The sequence below is a fragment of the Corylus avellana genome, chromosome 3 (genome assembly GCF_965113065.1).
Source record: "Corylus avellana chromosome 3, dhCorAvel1.hap1.2, whole genome shotgun sequence".
In the NCBI taxonomy this organism is placed as follows: domain Eukaryota; kingdom Viridiplantae; phylum Streptophyta; class Magnoliopsida; order Fagales; family Betulaceae; genus Corylus; species Corylus avellana.
In genome coordinates, this window is record NC_142492.1 from 36,646,963 (window position 1) to 36,671,904 (window position 24,942).

The 24,942-nt window shown below is 39.0% G+C and overlaps 3 protein-coding genes across 5 annotated transcripts; 1 reads left to right on the forward strand and 2 right to left on the reverse strand.

Annotated features, from left to right (window-relative positions):
* Positions 1-238: 238 nt before the first annotated feature.
* On the reverse strand, positions 239-8,158 carry CLPC1 (CLPC homolog 1). 2 transcript variants are annotated; one of them, XM_059586390.2, is made up of 10 exons: positions 8,048-8,158; positions 6,271-6,864; positions 5,636-5,751; positions 5,398-5,520; positions 5,116-5,301; positions 4,567-4,782; positions 3,291-3,508; positions 2,249-2,324; positions 2,073-2,162; positions 239-1,740 (listed from the first exon to the last, which is right to left on the reverse strand). In XM_059586390.2, the coding sequence occupies exons 2-10, from the start codon at positions 6,845-6,847 to the stop codon at positions 571-573; spliced, it is 2,772 nt and encodes a 923-aa protein (XP_059442373.1). In that variant the 5' UTR covers positions 6,848-6,864; positions 8,048-8,158; the 3' UTR covers positions 239-570. The 2 variants fall into 2 exon arrangements, with proteins under 2 accessions (XP_059442373.1, XP_059442374.1); XM_059586391.2 differs by lacking the exon at positions 8,048-8,158 and adding an exon at positions 7,967-7,986.
* Positions 8,159-13,279: 5,121 nt separating this feature from the next.
* On the forward strand, positions 13,280-17,303 carry LOC132174704 (transcription factor ICE1). Its single transcript, XM_059586347.2, has 4 exons — positions 13,280-14,619; positions 15,764-15,988; positions 16,189-16,359; positions 16,889-17,303. Exons 1-4 carry the CDS (start codon positions 13,474-13,476, stop codon positions 16,970-16,972), a joined length of 1,626 nt encoding a protein of 541 aa, XP_059442330.2. The 5' UTR covers positions 13,280-13,473; the 3' UTR covers positions 16,973-17,303.
* A 1,774-nt stretch (positions 17,304-19,077) lies between these two features.
* On the reverse strand, positions 19,078-24,574 carry ARF2 (auxin response factor 2). 2 transcript variants are annotated; one of them, XM_059586345.2, is made up of 15 exons: positions 23,969-24,574; positions 23,757-23,869; positions 23,352-23,447; positions 23,173-23,229; positions 22,916-23,071; positions 22,749-22,833; positions 22,364-22,454; positions 22,114-22,278; positions 21,768-21,887; positions 21,603-21,678; positions 21,355-21,526; positions 20,290-21,236; positions 20,014-20,204; positions 19,725-19,907; positions 19,078-19,446 (listed from the first exon to the last, which is right to left on the reverse strand). In XM_059586345.2, the coding sequence occupies exons 1-14, from the start codon at positions 24,081-24,083 to the stop codon at positions 19,757-19,759; spliced, it is 2,535 nt and encodes an 844-aa protein (XP_059442328.2). In that variant the 5' UTR covers positions 24,084-24,574; the 3' UTR covers positions 19,078-19,446; positions 19,725-19,756. The 2 variants fall into 2 exon arrangements, with proteins under 2 accessions (XP_059442328.2, XP_059442329.2); XM_059586346.2 differs by having other exon boundaries at positions 19,710-19,907.
* Positions 24,575-24,942: the final 368 nt, after the last annotated feature.

Below are 24,942 nucleotides of genomic sequence, written 5' to 3' on the forward strand. Positions count from 1 at the left end.
ACCAACTTGGTCAAAGTTTCTTTACAAAACTTCTAACTTTAAACTTGTCCTGCAAGAGGAATTGGAAAGGACTAAGGAGTAATGTTATTTAATATTTATAGGACTCAGTCTCCTTTTTTATCCTCCCAAAGATACTTAGGCTGTTAAAATTACTGTTGAATCAAAATTCAATAATTTTAAATGTAATATTCAAGGAGATTAAAAGGAATGCAAATCAGTTACAAAAAAAAAAAAAAAATGGAATACAAATCCTGAATCATTATTCATTTGGAAAGAGACATCCTCAAATGAACAAATTAGTGGAGACTAATCCAGTCTAGGTAATAGCAGATATCATTTAATAAAAAATCTAGATCCTTCTTCATTACGCCAATCACAATTCTACCAACATCTTTCTCCCCTGAGAATTTCCTTTGAATGCCTTTTGAAACTAAGAACTAGAGCCAGCAATTAATCAACAGCTTCCACTTCCACTTTCAAGTAGTCTTTTCAAGAAAATAGACTACAACTATGATTCAAATGAAAACAAGTACAAACAATATATCGGCATAAGTTGGTGAATAAAGAGGCCTAATTCAGTGCTAACTGCTCAGGAGCACCAGTGCTACCATTGAGCACTGTCACATTGCCATCTGAATCAACGTCCACAATAACTGAATCACCCTCTTTGATCTCTCTTGCAAGCATCTTCTCTGCCATGCTGTCCTCCAGAAGTCTCATTATGGCTCTTCTCAGAGGCCTTGCCCCATAGCTCGGATTATACCCTTCGTCCACCACTCTATCTCTGAACCTCTCTGTCACTTGAAGTTCTATTTCTTTGGTCTTCAGCCTATCAAACACCTCTTTCAGCATAATATCGGCTATCTCCTTTACCTCCAGCTTTGTCAGCTGCCTAAAGACAATCATCTCATCCAATCTGTTTAGAAACTCTGGCCTGAAGTATTGTTTCAATTCCTCAGTGACCAAGCTCTTAATACGATTATAACTGCTGTCCTTCTCGTCATAATCAAGATCAAATCCTATCCGGCGGCCTCCTTTCTCAATTACACTACTTCCCACATTTGATGTCATTATCAAAAGAGTATTCTTGAAGTCCACAGTTCTGCCCTTGCTATCTGTCAACCTTCCATCCTCAAGAATTTGAAGCATCATGTTAAACACATCAGGATGGGCCTTCTCGATCTCATCAAAGAGCACCACTGTATAAGGACGGCGCCTAACAGCCTCAGTCAGCTGACCTCCCTCTGTGTAACCAACATAACCAGGGGGTGAACCAATGAGTTTGGAAACTGTGTGCCTTTCCATAAATTCACTCATATCCAGCCTAATCATGGCTTCTTCAGAGCCAAAGTAGTATGCAGCCAATGCTTTTGCAAGTTCCGACTTCCCTACACCAGTTGGACCTGAAAAGATGAAGCTGGCAATTGGACGGTTGGGATTTTTGAGTCCAACACGGGCTCGACGAATAGCACGACTAATGGCTTTGACTGCTTCATCTTGACCAATGACACGCTTGTGGAGGGTCTCTTCCATCTTGAGGAGGCGGTCAGATTCATCTGTTGACACTTTCTCAACAGGAATGCCAGTCCAAGAGGAGACAATATGTTGAATATCCACCTCAGTCACCAAAGGACCTACATCTCCAGCCTCAGTCTCTGCCTTAGTCATTTCCTTGCCCTTGTCCACAACAGTTGATATCTGTGCCTTAAGGTCCATTTCTCTATCACGTAACTCTCCAGCCTGTTCAAGATTTTCATTTGTTGTTAGCTCAGGCAAACCCCAGAAAGAAAAGACAGTAGTCGAAACTAAGAAGGTTTTATGGCTTAGAAATCTCTAATATTCCGTGAGTGTGACAATAATTTATATGGGAATACATTTAAACTATTCGGCATCCATCAGACATTCACTATGCTTGCAAGCCATGATATAATCTCGTTCCTGGACATATATAACAATGATCATATTTCAATTTGGTTCACATTTCACGGAAATAGTTGCAGTAAGTAAGGTCATCAAAAATCTCAACCATGCAAAAACTGCAAAAGTACTAAACAACAAAGATAACTTTATACCTTCTCGAAGTCTTGGCTGCGAACAGCTTCATTCTTCTCCTTTGTAATCTGCCTGAGCTCTTTCTCAAGTTCTCTAGCTTCTTCTGGTAGCTGCAAAGAATGGATCATGTCAAGAGTCAACATAAAACAAGTGAAAGTCAGGATGGATGGTGGCGGAAATGATATACACGTCATACCTGTGCATGACGGAGACGAACCCGAGAACCAGCTTCATCAACCAAATCAATCGCTTTATCAGGCAGAAAACGGTCACTGAAGTATAGAGAATAATACGTTAAAAAAAACATCAATGGAGCATGAAACATGTCCAACACAAATTTATGTTCTTCCATTACGCTATACAATTCACTGACAGGATGTTCCTAAGCAAAACTGACAATCAACTCCACCAAATACCATCAATCCTTTTTGTTACATGTACACCTCAGAAAAAAATTCAGAAGTTGCGGTCCTTAATTTGGTGGACAACCTCCATAATCAGTACAAGCATACAGTATAAAACATAAGAAAAGGTAATATTCCCCTAAAAGTTCTCTTAAATTGTTAACTCAAATTGTGTTCCCATATTTGTTTTTAAAGTAACAGTAACCAGGGGGGGGGGGACATATCGTTCAGGCTACTTATCTCCACCATACCTCAAAAATATCAGTAACCAAAGCGCCAACATAGCATGGCAGTTCACTACTAGAATACAGATTTTTTTTTTAGAAAAAAAAAAAAAAAAAGTGTAGACTGTGTAGTCAGCACCTTGTGACCCCACCACATCAACCGAGAAGAAAACATATTCTAGAAGTAACTCTCATAAGCACATGCTAGAAATAATACCTCCTCAAAGCTTGACATAGCTTCTGGAGAGAAGAGAAAAGGAAGACCGAGGCAAGGACAATGATGTTCAAATGCTATAAATATGAAGTACAACAGAAAAGCTGTCTACCAAGCAATTAGGAATATTGGAAAAATTACAAAACTAATTTTCTTTCAAATAATGCTCCAATAGAAATGCCAAGCCAGATATGTAATGTACTTGCAACAATCAATGCAGCTTCAATTCATCAGCAGGTTTCTCAAATAAACATATAACAACCTTCATGTTAAGCATCATACTCAATTATGGTATTTTATTTACAGCAACTTTCCAGTGGCAGTAAAATCATATTTAATAATGAAAGTGCTGAACAGATGCTAATCCAAAACGGAATTATTCTAAAGATCAGAAACCTGATGTACTGGTAGGAAAGCTGTGCAGCAGCCACCAATGCTTCATCAGTGTATCGGAGCTTGTGATGAATTTCATAGCGCTCCCGAAGCCCCTTCAAAATTTGTATGGTTTCATCAACAGTTGGTTCCGGCACTTTGACTGGCTGGAACCGTCTTTCCAACGCTGGGTCCTTCTCAATATGCTTTCTGTATTCGTCTAGTGTAGTGGCTCCAATGCACTGCACCAAAAGAGATGAAACTGACCAACTGAGACTTTGTGCTATACATCGAAGATATACATTAGTAACCTATTTTGAACATATTAATAGAGATGGAAGAAAGTGCATAGTAACTAGCTCAATCTAACTGTAGTTAAATCTCCTATAATAGTCGAAGTTTGCGATAGTTTTTTTTCACCTTTTGCAATCACTCCAAAAGGCAAAAACAAGAAGTCCTAGCAAAGTTTAAAACTAAATAAAAAAATCCCAGAAACGTGATCACAAGCTAATTTGACTACACTGACAGGCTTAGAAGGATGCACATTGTGGCTAGTTCAATTTGACTGTAGTTTAATCTCCTATAATAATTGAAGTTTGAGATACTTCTATTTCACCTTTTGCAATCAATCAGAATGGCAAAAACAGAAAATATTATATAGATAAAAATTAAAAAATAAATAATAAATAATAATTCTCAACAGCGGTGATGATCAGTCGCTGGCTCCATCATGTGTGGTAGTATGTCAAGCAAATATATCATCTACAGAAATATAAACTCCGACAATCTGGAAACCCAAATCAGTTCTAGCACCATGGCAAAGGAAAAGCCCAGTGCACCACCCAAGGCATGGGCTCTAGCACCATAGCAAAGCAAATAAGAAAGATTAATACTACACACATTTCCACTTCCCCACACCCATCTCTCCACACCCTTAGGTGGCTTTTAAAACCACCATGATCCATCTCAAATCCAATGGTGGTTTTAAAAGCCACCTAAGGGTGTGGGAAAATTTGTGTAGGGAAGTGGGAGTGTATGTACTCCATCAAAAATGTATAACTACAACATCTATGCAACATAGGCACCAACGAAGAAGTTGACAATGACTTAAATAGCCAACATATAGTCAATCTGAAGCATAAACCTATAAAAGATGCAGGTAATGGAGATCACCAATTTCTAGTTGCTTCCTCAAATAGATTATATATAGCACCCAAAAAGCCAACCTTACTGGAGGAACTTGATGAATAAAGAAAACAAGTCGATACATTCATTGAGTTCTCATGTACATAAAAGTTACCTGCAGTTCACCTCTTGCAAGAGCCGGTTTCAATATGTTTGCAGCATCAATAGCTCCTTCTGCTGCTCCTGCTCCAATTAAAGTGTGCACCTCGTCAATAAAGAGTATTATCTCATCACTTTGTTTGATTTCCTCCATTAGCTTCTTTAATCTCTCCTCAAACTCTCCACGATATTTTGTGCCAGCAACAAGAAGACCCATATCCAAGGTAATAACCTATATTATACAAAAGAAAAAACATATATAATTACATTGTTTTCACAATAATGAGGTAATCAAAAGCAAGGTTGTCTTCTTGAACTGTTCTGCCTATGTATCAACAAATTTCTATGAATCTAGTACCCAACTCCATTGATTCATAAAATTTCAAATGAAAAACCTAATAGGCTTCATGCACAAACAACTTATGATAAGCCACAGAAATTACAGCCTTAACATGCTAAGGTGAACATGTTGAACCATATTACTGGTTTTGCGCCCCACCCCCCCCCACCCCACACGCCTAATACCCTAATCTGAATGTTGCTAAGATCTTAGTGGAACACTCACCTTCTTCCCCTCTATTGTTTCAGGAACATCACCAGTTGCAATTCTTTGAGCAAGCCCTTCTGCAATTGCTGTTTTCCCAACACCAGGTTCTCCAATAAGACACGGATTGTTTTTGGTCCGCCGGCCCAAAATTTGGGTGACACGTTCTATTTGCTGTTGCCTTCCAACAACAGGATCCAATTTACCCTGGAAAAGCAAGAGATGAGATTAGAAACTAGCATCTATATGAAAAAGTAGCAGTCATGATATATCAGAAACGAAATAAAAGAGTTTCATAACTACCTCCTCTGCTAACTTAGTCAGATTGGTCCCATATTCCTCCAGCGTTGGCATCTTATTGCCACTGCTGCCTCCTCCAACACCAGCACCAACAGCTTCTGTGCTCTCACCAACCATACGAATAACCTGATCATTCCAATTAAAGTTTTCTCAGTTAATTTTTCTTTTTGAAATAACAGTCGAGGAATTCCCACAAAACAAACAAAAAAATGTTTGATGTAAATGAACATATAATGCTTGCCTGGGTGCGAATGTTACTTGGGTCAGCACCTAAATTTTCAAGAACACGAGCCGCTACACCCTCACCCTCACGAAGCAGTCCCAGAAGCAAGTGCTCTGATCCAATATAGTTATGGCCTGAGAAATTCATGAAATGTGTCATTTTCAGAAAGATCAGAATTATTCTAGATATGCCAGTAATTACTAATAACGAAATTACATAGAAAACCCTAAACCCCCATTAGAGGATCAATTCAAAAAAGGGGTAATATGTTCCTGACACATTCAATTACAATCGAGCTATTAGTTCCCAAAAATCATATTACTTTTCCATTTGGTATAATCATGTTAACAGCTGACAATTTCAGTATGATTGTGACTCAAAAAAATAAACTTTCCATACACAAGTTTAGGTTTTACAAATTGAATGATAGCAGATTGACTCATTGAGGTTAAGGTTGAGGCACAAAACCACATCCATTGCCGCAATTACATATAAAAATCACTGGAAATGAAACAGGGGCTAAAAAGAAAGGGGAGCAAAGAAAAAATGATAGCAATTGTCATATAAAAAATAAAAAAAAATCTCCCTAAAAGTCGCAAGTGACAAGATCTAAAGGTGTTATAAAACAAGCGGCGGAAGAAAAAAAATGCTACCAAGTTGGCGGGCCTCCTCCAGCGAGAGTTCCAAAACACGCTTTGCACGGGGAGTGAATGGAATTTCCACAGCAACAAATCCACTACCCCTTCCAATTATCTTTTCCACCTCTACACGTGCATCTTTAAGATTGATTCCCATAGATTTAAGAACCTTAGCAGCAATGCCAGTGCCTTCACCAATCAGACCCAACAAGATCTGCTCCGTGCCAACAAAATTATGACCAAGCCGCCTAGCTTCCTCTTGCGCAAGCATAATTACTTTAATTGCCTTTTCTGTGAAGCGCTCAAACATTGCTCTTGCTACACATCTGCTACCCCTTCCTCGCAGAGAATTGACTGAAATTGACACCTTAGAAAGAAAATCTAGCTCAGGTCTCATCATAGTATCTACAGCATTAAGACTTCGCAATCCTGAGAAGCCCCTCATTTTCAATCCTGGTGCTTGTAAACTAGACATCATTCTGACAGATCTCTTTTCTTTTTCAGATCCTTTAGATAGGCTAGACCTCTGGCTAGCCCTTAAAGGAGGAATGCTAGTATGAGTAGATGTTGATTGAAGCAAAAGCCTAGCCATGATGCCGACCCACTACCCTGCATTTGGTGATGACACATGTCAGTCAACAATTCACACACACACACTCATGCACACAGAGGAATAGAGAGAAATCGAAAGAACATATTCTTGGAATTCCAATTTTCCAAAAAAGCTTTCAAGATATAGAATATAGGATCCTCTCTGCATACATACAAGTTCCCAAAATTACGAACCAACAGGCAGCTGGCTAAATAATGATTAATATTAAACTAACATAAATATCAGCTTCCCTCCTAGATATAATATCAGAATACAAACACTGCTCATAGTTCATGATTAGCAGCCAAAACTCTTTTTGACAAATTCTAAGCTTATGCCATCAACACAGTAATTAACTACAACGCCATAACAGAAACAATTAAAACGCATCAAACCTCGCAGAAACTTACTGTTTTAAGCACACCTCTACGGTCAAAGAAAGGTAAGGAGGGATAAGGAACTGCGATCAATATGTTACAGAGTTCACGTACTAGCCTTATGCAATATACTACCTATAACTCATGATTTTGAAAAAGATGTCTTAGTAAATGATAATGGAAAATGCCACAATGATGCTATACTGTGAGTAACAGAGAAAGATAAACACCGTATGGATGAATAGCAGCAGAGATTTTAACCAATAGTATCTTAATCCAACTGGGTTCAGCAATCATGTGCTGTCACTCAATCCAGTAAAGTTATTAGGCATTAACAACCACATAAGGACTCTCCTATTACACAAACTGCAGCTCAGGTGCAATCCAAGTTCCAACTCAAACAAGAAACAACTCTAAATCAAATTATTGATTCATGAGGTTGACGGCAACAACATACTTGTGAAAATAGCAAAGTTCGTCGAACGCAATGGATAGATGAAATTACAAACTATCTCATAAATAGAGCAAAACAAGCACCCACCAAAGAGCAAACAAGTAAAACGGAAGACAAAGGTCAAATATCTACATGGATAAGAGATATAACCAAGAAGATGAAGAAAACCCTAAAATTCGGAGGCGGAGAGAATCCAATTAACAAAGAGGCATAGACACAACGAAAACCCTAATTCCAAAACGCACTGAATGAAGCAACCAACAACCACCGGATTGATAAAACGCTCACCTAAACTCTCCCAATGAAGTTCAAAAATTAATCTTTTCAATGAAAATTCGATATCAGAGAGAGAGAGAGAGAGAGAGAGACCTAAAAGGCGTGTTTCCGTTTGGGCAAAGAGAAAAGGGAGAGGCAGAGAGGCCCTTTTTCCAAATGGTCGGCCAAGGCGAGAGAGATAATAGAGATGAGGTTCGCGATTAAGAGAAGTGACTCGTCAGAGCTCTTTTTATCAACGACGGTCCATCAGTATCCATGCACCGTCTCTTACCGAATAATCTTGGTGACAGTACTAATCTCACGACGTTTCACCTAAACTATATCACGGATGCATCCGAGGCGTTGGATCCCAATACTCCTACACGGTCAAATCTTAATCTCCGAGTTTTGAAGTGATTCCTGTAGCGAAACCCACAAGCCTCATCTGTAAGTCAAGGCTGGTTTGGGTCGGCATCGTGTCCCTAGATATTTTTTTGTTGGTGACTATGTTGCCCTTATAATCACCATGCACGCCTTTATTTGGGGCCATGTAGTAATAATGCATGGAGTTAGAAATAGCGGTTGGCGCATTGGAATATATAGAGTACACGTCTCTTTAGCACAGCCGTATACGAGACCCGTTTCTGGATTTTTATTTTTTTATTTTTTTGTGTTTATTTAGGGGAAAAAGAAAAAGAAAAAGAAAATGCTGACAACTTGTTTGATAATGTATTTTTTTCAGGACAGAAACAAAAGACACAAATTAAAATGAATTTCATAATTAAAAACACCCTTTTAAAAAAAAAAAAAATCGAAAACAAAAAACATTAGCAAATCACCTTTATAAACATTGAGCTTATTTGGGAAGAAGAAGAAAAAAACAGGCTACTCTTTTCTTTTCTTTTTGGGGGGTAAGTACATAAGAAAGCAACAAACTACAAACTAGGAAAGCAATTAAAAGTCTAGAGGGTCATAGTGACAGGGAACGCAGCCAAAAAAAATTTTGGCCGCGGCCCAACGTGTCGCATAATGAGCGCAAAAGTTTGCAGTTCTAATGACTTTTCTAACTTCCCAAAAGAAAGATGCGGGGATAGAGTTAATGGTATCCGAAATAACGGAAGAAATCCACCAATTAAGAAAGAGAACCTTGTAGATTTGGAGTTTGTAGGGCCTCTCAATTCTGTCAAAAATCAATGATGACAATGTGTGCGCTAACAAATAAAAATATCAGCCAGAATTGGGTCGGCAACCTTGAATTTGGTCTAGTTGTCACCTTCACCACCTTATTTTCTCTCATTTCTATTCCTAGGTTTCCATTCTTTTCTAAGATTTTTGTTTCCCCCACTGACCTCAATTATACAATCAGAAAGACATTGATTCATAGATGTACTGGGCCTGAGCATGGGTCAAAATTTGGTGGGCTAAGACAAGGGAAGCAAGGGATATGTAGATAATCATTACCACTTCCATCATCCTACAAGAAGGCCTAGAGAGGCCCACAAATATTTTTCTCATCTCAAGTGAACAAAGCAAATTCAGGACCGATAACACGTTAATATAGTGAAATGAGAGTGTAATATGTAATATTATTCTTATTAGATTAAGGAGCGGATATATTGAATTCTGTGGTGAGAGTTAAGAAGAAAAAAAATAGCATGAAATTTAGAAAGATTAATTGGCTTGCGTGTAGTCTATACTAGTGATTAGAAAGTAATCGAATAAGCTGTTGACGGCCAAGACAATATATCTAAAGAATCAATTAAGGAAAAGAAGTACGCGTGTTTAAGTCCAACAATTCAAGCAACGCATGTCACAGTTTACTGGACAAGTTACCAAAATTCCCTTTGTGCTCCATGTCCATGGCATGGCACAAGCCAAAAGCCCATATGCTCAAGCCCAAGTTAAAAATCGCAACTTGGTTCTTGGGCCTTGGTTATGCAACAGCCATGTAAATATCATGTCATCATCTCTGCAGGCTTGGCTGATTATAGTCGTAGTAGCTTTTGTTGTCTCTTCTCTTTCTAGCTTGTTGCTTCTTGTTTGATTTTTTCTTTTCTTTTTCTTCTCTGCTACAAATTAAAAATAGCTTGAAAAAGCTCTCAATCCCAACAATTTCAACTCTTGAAGGAATGCTGTCTCTGTCATTACTGCCACCCTTTTATTCCTTCTATGCAGCAGCAACAGTGACAAAAAGGTTATTCAGTGCATCGATCCTGAATATTGGACATTGATATGGCAGGCATGGGTAGCTAGCTGTAGCTCAAAGGCAGGATTTTCGTAATCCATTGTACTGCTTCCACAAAATTTAAATTTTAAGGGTATAAAAAGTACTGCCACTTTTTTTCTGATCTGTAAGGTGGCCCTATTTTTCCAAATCTGCTCCTGTATATACGAATCCACATGTATAGGATATGGAAGATGGGTTCAAGTTCAATGCCTCTCTTCAAATGGAAAATTGCCAATCTTGTTGTTCATTTGATTCAGGATGAAATTGATAATAATCACTCAGTGCAGCTTACCTATGTCATTTCTCTTTAAAAGTAGAGCTATATATGTTAATTCATTCCAATCATCATCATTTCAAAAATGTTTATTGTTGTGGAAAATAATTAAGAATGGCCTATATATAGAGGCCAGTTAACCTAATAGTAATACAAGGGTCCAAATAATAAGAAGACAAATACATGCAGTAAATTGAGGTCAATGTTAAAGTAATGATTAAGTGATTAAGTTTACTATTTCCTATAAGTTTAAGCTTTTGGGATAATTAGTAATTTAATACCCAACATTGAATTTGAGCTTATGTAATATATATACCCTAATATATTCTTTATTTTGTCTGAGCAAATGGAGAAAAGGGTTACTAAGAAAACAAAAAATCAATAGGAAAAGGGCTCCCCAACAACAATGAACAAACCCAAACCTAAACCTATATACAATGCAGAAAATACATTATATATTCACAAGATGAAGGGCATGCTCATATATAGTGGCCCTTGGTTTTTCGATAATTCCAACCAGATGATTCAACTTGCTTTAATGATCACATCATAACAAAACTAGTAGTACCACAATTTCATCAGGCAGCTAGGAAACTGTCATTTTCACAAACTGTCTGTAAAATTAACATATGTAATAGTGTTGTGTGGGGTAGGCCTTAAGCTCACGAGGCTAGACAGGAAATATTAAAGACAGTTTCCCTTCCAAAGCAGCCCAAGTACTGCAACTTATTTAAGGATTTTTTGTCACCCTCTTCGCCCCAGATCATTCTTTATAAGTTAACATTTAGTGCACTTAAATGTGGTACAGATTTCCAACCCATCAGTGAATTTATAATTCATTTGAAAGCATGGTCCAATGGGTAGATAGCAACAGATTCAAATCTTAGCAAAATTATGAAGCTTGTATGAGGAGATGGAAAGTAACTGTTGAGCAACCAGAAAAAGGAGAGGGCAGAGAAAAGAAAAGAAAAGATAGAGGGTAAGGTTTTGATTGGGTGGTAGGTGCGGTGAAGAGAAAGGCATCACGAGAAACTTGGGACCCCGTCTAAAAAGCCAGCTCTAAATGTTATTCCCAGTACTGCTGGCAGAAGTGCTTGTTAATGCAGTCTTGACTTGTAAATATCAAGTTGCACCAATTGCCCTTCACATTTAACAATGTCTCAATCTTGTTAGCTTCTTCGATCACGCTCTCACTAATCTCTCCAAACCTTTATGAATTACTGCACACCACCAATGTTAACCTTATTATTCGTTTAAGCTTTTAGAATAAGTGGTAATATTTTGACATTGTATCATAATAAAGGTTCTGCATTTTATTTTGTTTTTGTTAAATATTTCACGTGTCGAGCTTAAAGAGTTCTCGAGACCAAGACGAGTGGGATTACTTATAATCAGATTGAGAAAATTCCAAAATATCATAAGCTGGCCCCCTAGCCCTACAGAATGTAGCTTTGGGTTGGAGCTATTAAGCTGGAAATTAAGCGTTTTGTTCTTCCTGGCTCGTTTAACATGTGATTCTAGTTCTACTCACAAGGCCTCTACCAGCAAAAAAATGTTCATTGCTTCATATGAGCAAATGCAGAAAATAGATTTATCATGTTGTGAAGAGGATAGGTGGTGCTACTTGGGACCACTGCTTAAATACTCTTCTGGCAACAATACATTTAATTTGGCTTTTACTGAAATATATACACAATCATGGTGAGGGATTATCCATATCTAAAGTCCATTTCTGGTAAGAAGAAAAAAACTTGTTTATCATACTTATTTTACATTAAGTAGTAAAATATTTTACATAACTTTTCACGTCAATCACTTAAGAAAAAACACTTAAAAGATGTCGTGTTAAGTGTAAAATGAACGTAATACGGTCTACCAATTTGAGATGGAGGATTGAGGAAAAACTAAATAAGAGAAAATAGTTAAAGTCATATATATCTTGGGGATATGGGCACATCACAAGGTGTTAAATAAAGGGAAAATCATTGTTATCATTCTTTGGACTCCATGAATATTCCAAAATGATAATGGCACCATTTGGGTACGTTGTTTGATAAAATGCTTCTGGTCTGTTATTTCAAATACGTGAAGCTTTGCCTTTTGTCAACAGTACCCAACCTCCAATGAAATATCATGTAGCCTCAAAGGTTCAAAATAGAGCCAAACAAATTATAAGAGAGTTACTTGGATGTAAATGCACCTTGTAAATTGTAATCGAAGCCAAAGAGAACCATAATTAAGAAATGTGTATTTGAGAAACCATAAGAAATGTGTGTGTTTTAAAAACAAATTATAAGAGAGTTTACAACTACATGTTACAAAATATTTTTAAAAATATAATAACAATTTTAATATTTTTGTGACATCATAAATATCTTACAAAACTAATGTGACATGTTCTGATAAATGAAAAATATATATATACCGTCACAAAAAAAAGTAGCATATATATATATATATATATATATATAAACAGTAATGCTACATATCATACAAGCATTTACAGAGCTGACGTGATATGTTTTATGACTCTTAAATAAGTTATTATTAAAAATTAATTAATAAATAGTTAGATTGACAATATCACGTAAGCAAAGTAGGATAATAATGAGATATTAGTGTTGTAGCATTTATTTTGTTAAAATGTTTTTCTATGTTCCACGTGTGGCAATAGAGAGTGAGAAGCACCAATTTAAAATTCAACGAGGGGTGGAATAGCCATAACATCATCGTATGCTTATCCTAACCATCATATAATAGGAGTATATATATATATATATATATATATATATATATATATGCAGGATATATGCATACAAGCAAGTATAGAAAAGCAGTGATTAGTGTAACGTTCGAGGGTTGCGTGTCGCGAAAACACAGCATTGTCTGAAAATCAAATCATATGTACAAAAAGGCAAACCCCTTTTCTTTTTGAAACGTATTCAGGCTCTGCCCCTTTCCATTTCTCTGCTTTAACTCCCATCACCAGTCCACCCCCTCATTTTCCTTCACTCTCCCGAGAAAAAATCCTAAGCAGAGATGCTGTCCAGAGCAAACGGCATCCTGTGGATGGATGAGAGAGAGGACCAAGACTCTCCTTCCTGGGCTAGAACCAACAATGATACGATTACGAACACCAACAACAATTGTGGTGTGGTGGAGAACAACAAGGACGAGATGGGTTCGCTCTCAACCTTCAAATCCATGCTGGAAATCGAAGACGAGTGGTATAGTATGGCAAATAATACCATCCAAAACCACACTGATATCAGAGACTTAACTTTCTCTCCCAACCTGGCTGACCAGCCAGAAAGCCTTTTGCTGAACCCAGTGGACTCGTCCTCTTCCTGCTCCCCATCTTCCACTGTTTTCACCAACCTGGACCCGTCTCAGGTACACTACTTTTTGCCTCCCAAACCCACCTTGTCTTCGCTCATCAACGGCCTCCCTAGCAACCCTTTAGAGCACGGATTCGATTTGGGGTGCGAGGTGGGCTTTCTTGAAGCCCAAGCTTCCAATGCTTCCTCTTTGCTGAACAGAGGAGGTGGGGTTTTGAGCAACTTCACTGACTTGAGCTCGAATTCTCAGATGAACACTCCGAATTTATGTTCGGATCCCCAATTCCCGACCACCCGCCTGCTCAATATGCCCGAAACGGGTCCCGGGTTTGTTGGGTTTAAGGGTTTCGATGAGGGTTCTGGGAATGCTCTGTTCATGAACAGGTCTAAGCTTCTGAGACCCCTCGACTCTTTCCCTTCAATTGGCGCGCAGCCCACTCTTTTTCAAAAGAGAGCGGCTCTGAGGAAAAATTTAGCCGATAGTGGGGGCAATTTGGCGATTACGAATGGCGTTGAAGGGGACAAGGGGAAGAGGGAAATGGGGGAAGAGAATGAGAGGAAGAGGAAATTGTGCAGTGTGGATGATGTGGAAGATTTAAGCTTTGATGGGTCGGGTTTGAATTACGATTCGGATGATTTCACCGAGAACGATAAGGCGGAAGCGAGTGCCAAGAACAATGGTGGAAATAGCTCCAATGCGATTAGTAATGTTACCGGTGGTGGAGGAGAGCAGAAGGGGAAGAAGAAGGGGCTGCCTGCTAAAAATTTGATGGCCGAGAGGCGCCGCCGGAAGAAGCTCAATGATAGGCTCTACATGCTGAGGTCCGTGGTTCCGAAGATTAGCAAAGTAAGAATTTTTTTTTTTTTTTTTTTTTTTTAACTGTCTTCTCGTGAATTTTGGTATAATAAATTAATTTGTTTATGCTTTAGGTGCGCAGATTCATCCATCAGTTTCTCTTTGTTTGAATGTAAAGTTAGCTTCTTCTTCTTCTTTTTCTTTTTGAGTGTTTGAGTAAGAAGCATCTTTTACAAGGTTCATAGAATTTGAATATAAAGTTGGCATTAATTTGTCTCACATGGACTCTGGTAGCGCTTTGCGTTCTTTTATATTTCTTTCACAGTAATTTGTTGGACCACTGCCTTGAAATAAATTATTCTGTCATGTAACGCGTCTGTTGAAAGTGATAGAGAGAATAATGAAAATCTTTTTTGTTATTCAACAAAATTTTATTCATTTGATGAAGAGAAGTAGAGCTCTCCTGTCTCTCCTTGGGTGATCATTTCCTGTTTATTATGCCCTTATGAGGTCCATTTACTCTTATCTTCCCTCTTGTTTGTACTCCCTCCAATCTGTTCAAATTATGTTCTCGGACCTAAATATTGTCATGGAAATATATACTGAGGTTCTTGATATCCCAGATTCTGACCATTCATGGGTTTCTTTTAGGATGCCTTTTTGAAAATGAATCTGATGGGAGAGAGAGATGAACTCTGAACCAGATGAAAATAGAGTACACCCAGTCTTAGAAAATAAATAATGAAAAATGAACCTAAAGCGTTTGAATTTGAATAGTTGCCATTAAATCACAATGGAGTCACCCATTCAATAAATTTGATAAGAGCATAATGGCAAACTCAAATCTTTTGGCCAATTATACTGGTTGGTTTCTGGAATAGTTAGCAATTGTTTGTTAAAAGAAAATAAATGATAGACTTGAATGAATATTTAAAATGTCCCATACCTTTTCAAGTGGACTATTGGAATGAACCTAGCTTCCAGTATTGTTAAGGTTGCAATCATTGAAAATCTTGCAGTTAGGATAAAGATAACACTTGTCTTAGGTTAATAAGCTAAGTGGACTTCCTTAAGATTCATATGGACTATGCCGCTGTTCATAAGAGCTACATAACAGATGTTTTTGAGCTTTTTATTATTTGTCGTGCTTCATGAAGATAATATGATTTGATGTATGTTGTACTTGTGTTGGCAGATGGATAGGGCTTCAATCCTTGGGGATGCCATTGAGTACTTGAAGGAACTTCTGCAGAGGATCAATGACCTCCATAATGAATTGGAGTCAACCCCTCCTGGCTCTTCATTGACGCCTACCACAAGCTTCCACCCTTTGACACCCACTCCACCTACACTACCCAGCCGTATCAAGGATGAGCTTTGCCCGAGCTCATTGCCCAGCCCAAATGGCCAAGCTGCAAGGGTAAAAGCCTCTCTTTGTGATGGAAAATTTATTACTTTCTTCCTAATGGGGAATATATGGTTGGCACATTCTTTTCTTCTGCTTTATGGATTTCACTTTTTGGTAGTAATGCAGATGGGATGAGTTCATTGACATCTTTATCTATTATGGCTCATATAAGAAGTTTCAGTGATACAGTTCTAGTTCTTCTGTATACACAGGTGGAAGTTAGGGTCCGAGAGGGAAGAGCTGTAAACATCCACATGTTTTGTGGCCGCAGACCTGGTCTCTTGCTGTCCACCATGAGGGCTCTGGATAATCTTGGGTTAGACATCCAACAAGCTGTGATAAGCTGTTTCAATGGTTTTGCTATGGATATATTTCGAGCTGAGGTAGAACCCCTTTCTTTCTGTCATAAATTCTTTAGCTAGCATTTAAAATCAAGATTCATAAAATGTTAAAAAGCAGCCCCACTTCCTGGTCCCGTTCTAGATTAGTCATATTCATCCAAATAAATTGAATTCAATACCCTTCATCCAACTGGATCCTTAGTAAGGCCCACCTTGATTAAATGTGCACAAGGTGAGATGCTGGTATACTTTTTAGCTTCTCCAGAACATGCTAGTAATTTAGAATTATGGCAATAATAGGATCCTTTCATAAGACCCATTTCAAGATTAGGATTTAATATTGTTGTATCAACTGTATAAATGATGTAACGTAATAAATATGTTGGCACACCATTCAAAAAATTTAATGACGTGACATCATTTATACCGTTAGATGCAACAACATTAAATCCGTTTGACTGTGAAATATATGTTCTCCGTTTCAAGTATTGTAGTACCTTAAGAAAAATGCTAGGGGTGACCATTCTTAGTAAGAATGAGATGATAATGGACATGTCTACTTTATTTTCAGCAATGCAAGGAAGGGCAGGACGTCCATCCGGAGCAAATCAGAGCGGTACTTTTGGACTCAGCTGGCCTCCATGGGGTGATGTAATAATGTAGGTGGCAAATTACAAAATGAAGTTGTTTCTCTAAGAAAGCGAATCCCCCAGCAAATGTAATTTTGAATTTCATTTCCCATTAGTTTAATTAACTCCTACCTGAGGGCTAACTAGGAGATTAGCCTGTATCAGCATTTCAGCAGGAAATTAGCCCTCAATCGCTGGCACCTTCATTGACTGAAAATCTGTAGCCAGCAGCCTTTCTCATCATTGAAATAATGTCCCCTTGTTTACTTAAAACACCAGGTGACATTTGGGAATCGGCTCATATGCCATGTTAATGGGCTCAAGAACAATCACAGTGCAAGCAACTGTTTTGTTTCATTTCATCGTAAAATGAGTTGAGTTGATATATCGAATGTCTCACTTAAAAATGAGTTGGGAAGCTCTTCAAGTACACACAGAGAGAGAGAGAGAGAGAGAGAGAGATTTCATTGAAGGAGAAAGAAAAAAGTTTGTTAAATATCCACTTACTCCCTTATTAATAAATTTTTTTAAAAAAAGTTAGTTAAGTATCCATCCCATCCGATCCTGCCCCACCCACAAGCTAGCTACCAATCTCTGTACGGCTATGATTCTCTGGATTGGATTGGATCGAATCTCTTACAATCTCAGCTATTTTGAAAAGCTCTTTCATTTTCTCTCTCTCTCTCTCTCTCTCTCTGTACTTGAAGAGCCTTCAGCCTTCCAACTCATTTTCCTAAGTCCATTGTCTTCCGAGGTTGGTTGTCTGGAGGAGCAAGTGGATATTGGATGGTGGGCGTGGAACAACTCAAGTGCTTGGAGTTTACACGTGTGTTACGGCAGTAGGTCTTCTTCCTTGTTTGTTTTGGGCCTGAAGAGGACTCATTCAATGTAAAACTGGATTGCAACAGTAACCTAGATGGGTTTGAGGAGCATGAACCCTTGCTAAGAATGAACCGGGCCACCACCTTGTTTGCCCAATATCAGAGAATCCTAAGCCTAGCTCCCATATAGCTTATAATATAGGTTATGAGGTGAGTTCTTGACGTTTACCCACTTACCCAACCCAAAACAAAAAAAGAAAGGCTCACATACAAAAACTTGGCATCAATGCTGAGAGAGAACCATGACCATTGTTTAAGAGCATTCACATCCGCATCAACATTAAGATCTTTTGCTTACGCTTATTCATCGTTTAAACTTTAAAAAGTTAAGTTGTAATAATTGAGCTTTAAACTATTAGCCCTCACCATTAGGATATCTTTTTGTTAACTTGGACAACAAATACTTGGCACACGTGATGTGATGTTAAAATGTTTATTATAGACCCAACAACATGTGTGAAATGCCAATACACTCTTATTACTTGTTTTTTTAAAAAAAAAAAGAAAAAAGAAAAAATCCATGTCCCTGGTCGTGACCCACAGCTTCCAAAGAGACCCACAGTTGGTGTGGACGACGACAGTTGGATTTTTATTTTAAATCGAACCGAGCGCACGAATATTATTCATTTTTCGTTTGGATGGAGCTAATATTTTGGGGAGTGATTACAACCTTTTAAGGTTTGGTGGAGACAATGCAACTTTGGTGTAAATTTGAGGAAGGTAAAGACGTAAAGTGTAGTTTTTTATCTAAAAAATTATTTCATAATCATAGACATAGTGAACCTCCCATTTACCAAGTAGAAGAGACTGATGAAAGGTTGGGGGGTTTCCCATTCACGTGGCTTCCCTCTACTTTTTGATAAGACAATAATAATAAGTCATTATTATGATAATATAATAATAAAATGGATGGAGGAGTGGGAAATGTGTGGCCCAGATTTTAAATAACCACGACCCACATTCTAATTAAACACTGGGTTGTGTGATTAAGCCAAATGAGGCGGTGGATGTGTACCTAACCTTTGTAGGTGGGCACAGATTCCCTGGAGAATGCGACTCCCACGAACTGTGTCCCTGCAATCCACATGCAAAAGACACAGGCACCTATCTAGAGGTGCTTCCCAAAGTAGCAGAAGTGGGGCGACTCTTCCCATCACCATCATGCATAACCCCATCTATGCACTCAATTATAATTTGTACAACAGCAAATACATACTGCACACTCATGATTCCAATTGAAGATCAAAAACTTTAGAAAGCAACAGAATGAAAGCATTAGATAAATTGTTACCCAAAATACATCCGGCGCTGTATGTTCTTACTACTACTACTTACAGTAAAAGCTGGGAGGCAGGAGTAATACAACTATATATACAAGGTGGGGGATGGTCTGAAATTGCAAGGTATACATATTTATGTATATATAACTGGACACCATAAAATACTAACCCCGCAACATGTTCAAAATTGGATATATATCATATCATATGTGCCTTCTACTACATCTGATTTCTGAGACATAACGAGCGAGCTATCTAAAAAGTGGGTGAGACACACATCCATCTCAATTAGTTCATATTTCCCAACTGGAATGGCTGTACAGCATTCTCCTCCAAAGCCTGCACCATAAAATTGACAATGGAAGAACAAAGAACATATTATTTATCTACCACCACAAATCTGCAGAATAATCAGAAGCTTTGAAGTGACAGAAGCAAAAACAATAAAATCTAATTGGACAGAAAAGTGAGGCAAGAGGCGTGTCCAAGGTCATTAAATCTCTTTTTTTTCCTGTGACACAAAGATATTTCATTTTGGGACAAAGATCGCCTTGAGCACATTTATTTATTACCAAAGATATATTAGCAACTTAAGCACGCACCAGGAACATTATTACCTATAACCTCTGAGAGCCAGCCGTATCATTTTTCAAAGCGGCTGAGATTTCACTTCTTTTGCATCCCCACCTTCAGCAACCAATTGATTCTCCCCACCCTTTGAATTTAAGGTGCTTGGGTTCATCTTCTGGACCTCCTCTTTGGTGTAGATGAAAATCTTGCGAACCATGCCACAAAATTCCCTGATATAGACATAAGAAGCCGCTATAATTTAAGACCTTAGTAAAGAAGAATGACTTTGATAACATTCAAGAATTCATATTTAGAACTATGAAGAGAAGTCCTTACTGCCAGGGATCATCCCCAACGAGCATCATATCACCCTCATCATCTGTATATACAATCAGCCAATTCTTTTGGGGAGCCATCAATTCACCACCAAATTCAAACAACTGGTCTAATTCAGCAATCAGTTCTTCATAATTGTTGAATTTAGTTAGGTCCACCGACCGACCAAGTGCAATTCCCTGCTTGTGAACCTGAAATCCAACAGGATTTGGTTGAGCAAGTTCAATTCAAACTTAAAATAGCCGAACTGATAGTTATAGTTACAGTTTGGGTTACCTTAGTACAACTCCTAGTTGAACTGCCTAGTGCTTTGCCTTGCACCTCTCTTGAATGCTGCTCACACGTTTGTACTGACTTCTGCTTCTCATTAAGAGGAAGTGGATTATCTGCTGATTTTGAGCCCCGTGACTGTTCTGACTTTTGATCAGAGTCATTAGTATGCACCTGCTGTGTATTATTAAGTAATTGACCTGCTGGCTCATTCATCATACTCCTACGTGGTGCTACTGGTTCTGGTGTAACAGGATTACTGATGAGGGGTATGCCAAAGAGCTTGTAGTTCCCATCTTTGGGTTTCACAGATTCATATTGTTGTACCAACATGGGTTTTGGCATTAGCTCTCTTGAATGAGCAGGATTCTCAAAATGACATGGGGCAGGAGGAGGCATCAACCAGTTTCCTTGTGGGTGCTCCACTCTTTGACTATGAAGCACAGGATACTCTGTAATGCTACCATATCTAGCATTGCCTTGCGCTTGATAAGCTACATCACTACCTTGCACAGGTCCCTTCAGATTAGAGGCTGACAAGTTAAGTGAGAGACCAGAGGGCATTAAGGACCATGGGTTAGCAAGCAAGTTAAACTTGCCTTCCTGATCAAGTGATTGTTTTCTTGTAACATTAACAGCTGCTGCAGCTTGATCAAATGATGCACGGTTACCATGCGAGGCATCAGCATTAACCCCGAAGCCTGACAGCAAATCCGTGTAAATTGCTTCATGCCTCCCTGAGGACATCCAGTTCTCAGACCCATATTGTCTTGAAGCAGACACCACATCAATCTTTTCATCATCTAGTGATGGTGGCCATGCAACAGACTTTTCAGCAGTGTCACACTCGTTGCTCTCTGCAAAATTGCCTCTCAAGGTCGAGAATTCTTGACCTTGCAAGACCCTTGAAAACCCAGTTGCTGGTGAAGGGTCTAGAGTCACTCTCGATGAACCTAATCATAATGCAAGAGTTAGAATATATATATATATATATATATAAACCTCATATAACCTCCACAAAACTGCAAATGAAAAGCAACTATTCGTTTTGCATTGCAGATTAGATTGTACCTTCCCTGGTAAGAACAGAGGAGTCGGGAGATGAGGGCACCATGTTTGATCGGGGCCTCTTTGGCCTGGACATTGGAAGGGGATTTAGTGCAGGAGGAGCAAGAGCAGGCTCTATTTTCCAAGGCGACACTCTTTCTGGACGAGGTACAGTACTTGTTTCATCCCATCTCACCTAGAAGAACATGGAAAAGTTCATTACCTCACTAAATGGCAGTAATAAACACTTCCATTAAAGACTTAAATACTACCTTGAGGCATCTCCATTTGGAAGTTTTCCATCTGTTGGGGTCAGCATCTTCAACTCCAACTATGGTACCAGTAAACCTGTAAAATGAAAATTACATGGGTGAGAAAAAGCTTCATTCAGTCCCAATACAAAGTAGAAACAGTGAAAAAACAAGGACCAGCCATACCTTTGTTCAGGAGCTTCTTCACCTTCAAATTTCATTTTAAACCTCATTCCTATGGAGTGGTTATTCTTCATAGACTCCATATACTGGTCGTAGGGAACAATAAACTCAGCAGGGCTTGTCCTGTCAGAAACATTAATAAAAGCACTTCAATAAAAGATATCCAGAATTAGAAAGTTAGAGCACAAGCAAGTAGGGTCAAATTTAAAATCATTCCCAATTTGATGCATAATTAACTACAGCAGTAAAATTAATTCATTGCACCAATTCTGAAATCAAATAATATGTTGTTCAACATTAGAATAGGTAACTAACTTTCATGGTAAAGTGGACATAACATAAACCACACCTGGGCTTGTAGTAAACAGTGAACATGGTTTTGGTCAAGATGGCATGCCACGCTGTGGCAAGGACACCAAGATGCATGCTGTGACTGGATATGACTGACGATGGAACATTACTCTGCTGTCTCATAGCACGTCTAACACCAACACGAAGTTCCCCATTCTCACCCCTAGAGGTAAAATATTAGTCCATTGTTAGACACAAGCAAAACATCTGAAAAACAGGAATCTCATTTGTAAGAAGAAACAACAAACCTCAGAAAAATAAATGCATCCCCGGCAACAAGCCTTTTGGAGCTAACAAACACACTCCAACCACTTTGAAGCAAGTGCCTTCGTGGTTGACCTGCCAGTCCAAATTCTCACGTAAATCAATCAAGAAAGAGCCAGAGTACACAGTTAAGGACTCATTACATATCAACCGAAAACAAACTAAATTACAATAACTTTCAAGTATGGAGTGAAATATGTTCAAAGTTCAAACACCAAATCCAAAACCTTCCAAGCCCCCCCTCCCCGCAAGTAACAGTGGTAACAGTGGTAATGGCAATGGGTCCCCTAGGCAAGGTGGAGTCAACAAATATTTTATGAATGTGGCAGATGACACTACATCATATGAAGCTAAAAATATAATTCTTACCACGGAAGATATGGCGGAACCGCCACTCATTTCCATGCAAGTCCTTGGCAGCCAACTCCTGGGTTGGGGGCTGCCTTGACATGTCCTGTCCAGAAAAAAGGATGGTATAGTTTCAGCATATAAACTAATAACATATTAAGAACTATTAACAGATAATAAAGCCCAACCAGTGGCGGGAGACATTCGTCTGCATGCCGTCTCAACACCGAAAATCCGCCATGAGTGCTCGTATCAGAGGCCGTCAGTGTCTTACAAAACGAGTGCACATGAAATCGTGGCAGTGGAGGTGGCGGAGGTTCCTTCTCCACTGCATTCTCATCTTGCTGGCATCAGCAAAAAAAAAAAAACACACGTTATAGAATGTCAAGCCCATTTGACTTGCTCCCAAATCAATTTAAAGTTGAACCCACACCAACAAACTTACATTTGCCTCCGGAATCAAAGTTACTTGTGCAAAGACCTCATCAGTGTCTGCTTCAGCCTACAATTTGTTACCAAAAATAAAAGGAGACGAAAACAGTTAGCAAAGGAAAACCCTCAATGGCAGGTCCATTAAAGTGCAAAAGCAAATCAAACTTAAAACCCTAATGAGACAATTGCTACCTTCAGTTGCACATTAATGACCCGGCACAGGATCTTAGAGGGAAGTTCATACATAGGCATCTGCTGTTCCGCCACTTGATTAGTAGACGCCTCCACCTAATTCAGGACACGCAAAAAGCCATCGATTATTACCACCTTTGAACAAAACCAATTAACGGAAACACTGAAAAACCATCAAAACCGCTTCAAATCACACCCATTTTCAGAGGGTACACAATTCACAACTGTCTCAACCGAAATACAGCAGACCCTTCGTATAAATAGATAATTAAATAAATAAAATTATGAAAAAACCCAAAGGGAAATGTTCTAAACAGGAAAATGAACATAATTTAACAAATAATTACTGTTACTACGAATTAATTCGACTATCCCTAAAAATAGAGCTCAGCGCTCGAAACTAACCTGCTCGATATGGCCCTGAGGAAAATAGAAGACGCGCTCGTTTTCACGAGGTACGGTTACCAGAGGACCCGCACAAGCATGCCAGAGCTCCTTGTAAAGCGCGGTCTCCGCATCTACAAAAACACAAACACACCAAAAGCAAAGTCTGAGAAATCATAACCAGATCATTACTGGTTAGGCCGAAATCTCAAACTTCTTCGCCAGAATTTTACCTTTGCTGGTACCGGAAAATGTGGAATGACCTTTTTTCCCTTCCGTGCTGTTTCTAACATCGCTGTGGTCGCTATGACCTGAATTTCCTTTCACCGATACCTCCGAAGACGCCATTTCCCTGTGCTCCCTCAGCACAGATCTCTCATCTGAAGAATTCTCAGCTCTCGCAGAATCGAAAACCCAATCGTTACAACCCCAATTCCTCAATCAACACACAGATTCTTCGGCTCCACCTTATCTCTCTGCTTTCTACTCTCTCCACATAAACAACCCCAAACCAACGCTTTTCTACACCAAACACCACAAGTTCTTTCGATCACATCAATCTCTTTAAGCTTCCTATCTCTTTCAGCTCAATCAAAAACCTAGCTTCAAACCTCAAAGCCAAGTTCTCTCAATTCACAACCAATTCCTCCGATTCAACCGTCAGTCTCTCCCTCTCTTTCTCAACTTTCTTCCTCTCTCCTCAGCCAACACTCTCTTCAGCTACGAATCGCTTGCATGCACCACATCCACCCTCTCTTTCTCTCTCTCTCTCTCTCTGTGTCTGTGTTTCTCTCCTTGTCTGAGCCAGAGGGACTTAACCAGAGTGGTCAAAACTGCGTGCAATGATTTCAACCCGCGGTCAATTTCTAACCAGTCTCCACGACTGGCATTCACCGGTGGAACAACCGGTACAGCCGGTGGAAAAAAGCGACCCGCGAAATGGGGCTAATGAATAAAGGCGGCTCGGACAGTGGAAACGACGTTATGACGTGTCGGATAGTGGTTGGTTGTGGCAGGTAACGGCGTCTGTCCCAGGCGTTAGTGGGAACCAAGTTTGTTCTGTTTTTATGGGGAAATGGCTTTGTCGTGCTATGAACGGGCAGGGTTGGATGCATGTGAGGGCGTAGGGCCGTAGTGGGAGGGGTGTGCGTAGTTAACACCCTTCCTCAATCCCCAACAACTTTTCAGAGATGGCGCACGTTAACCA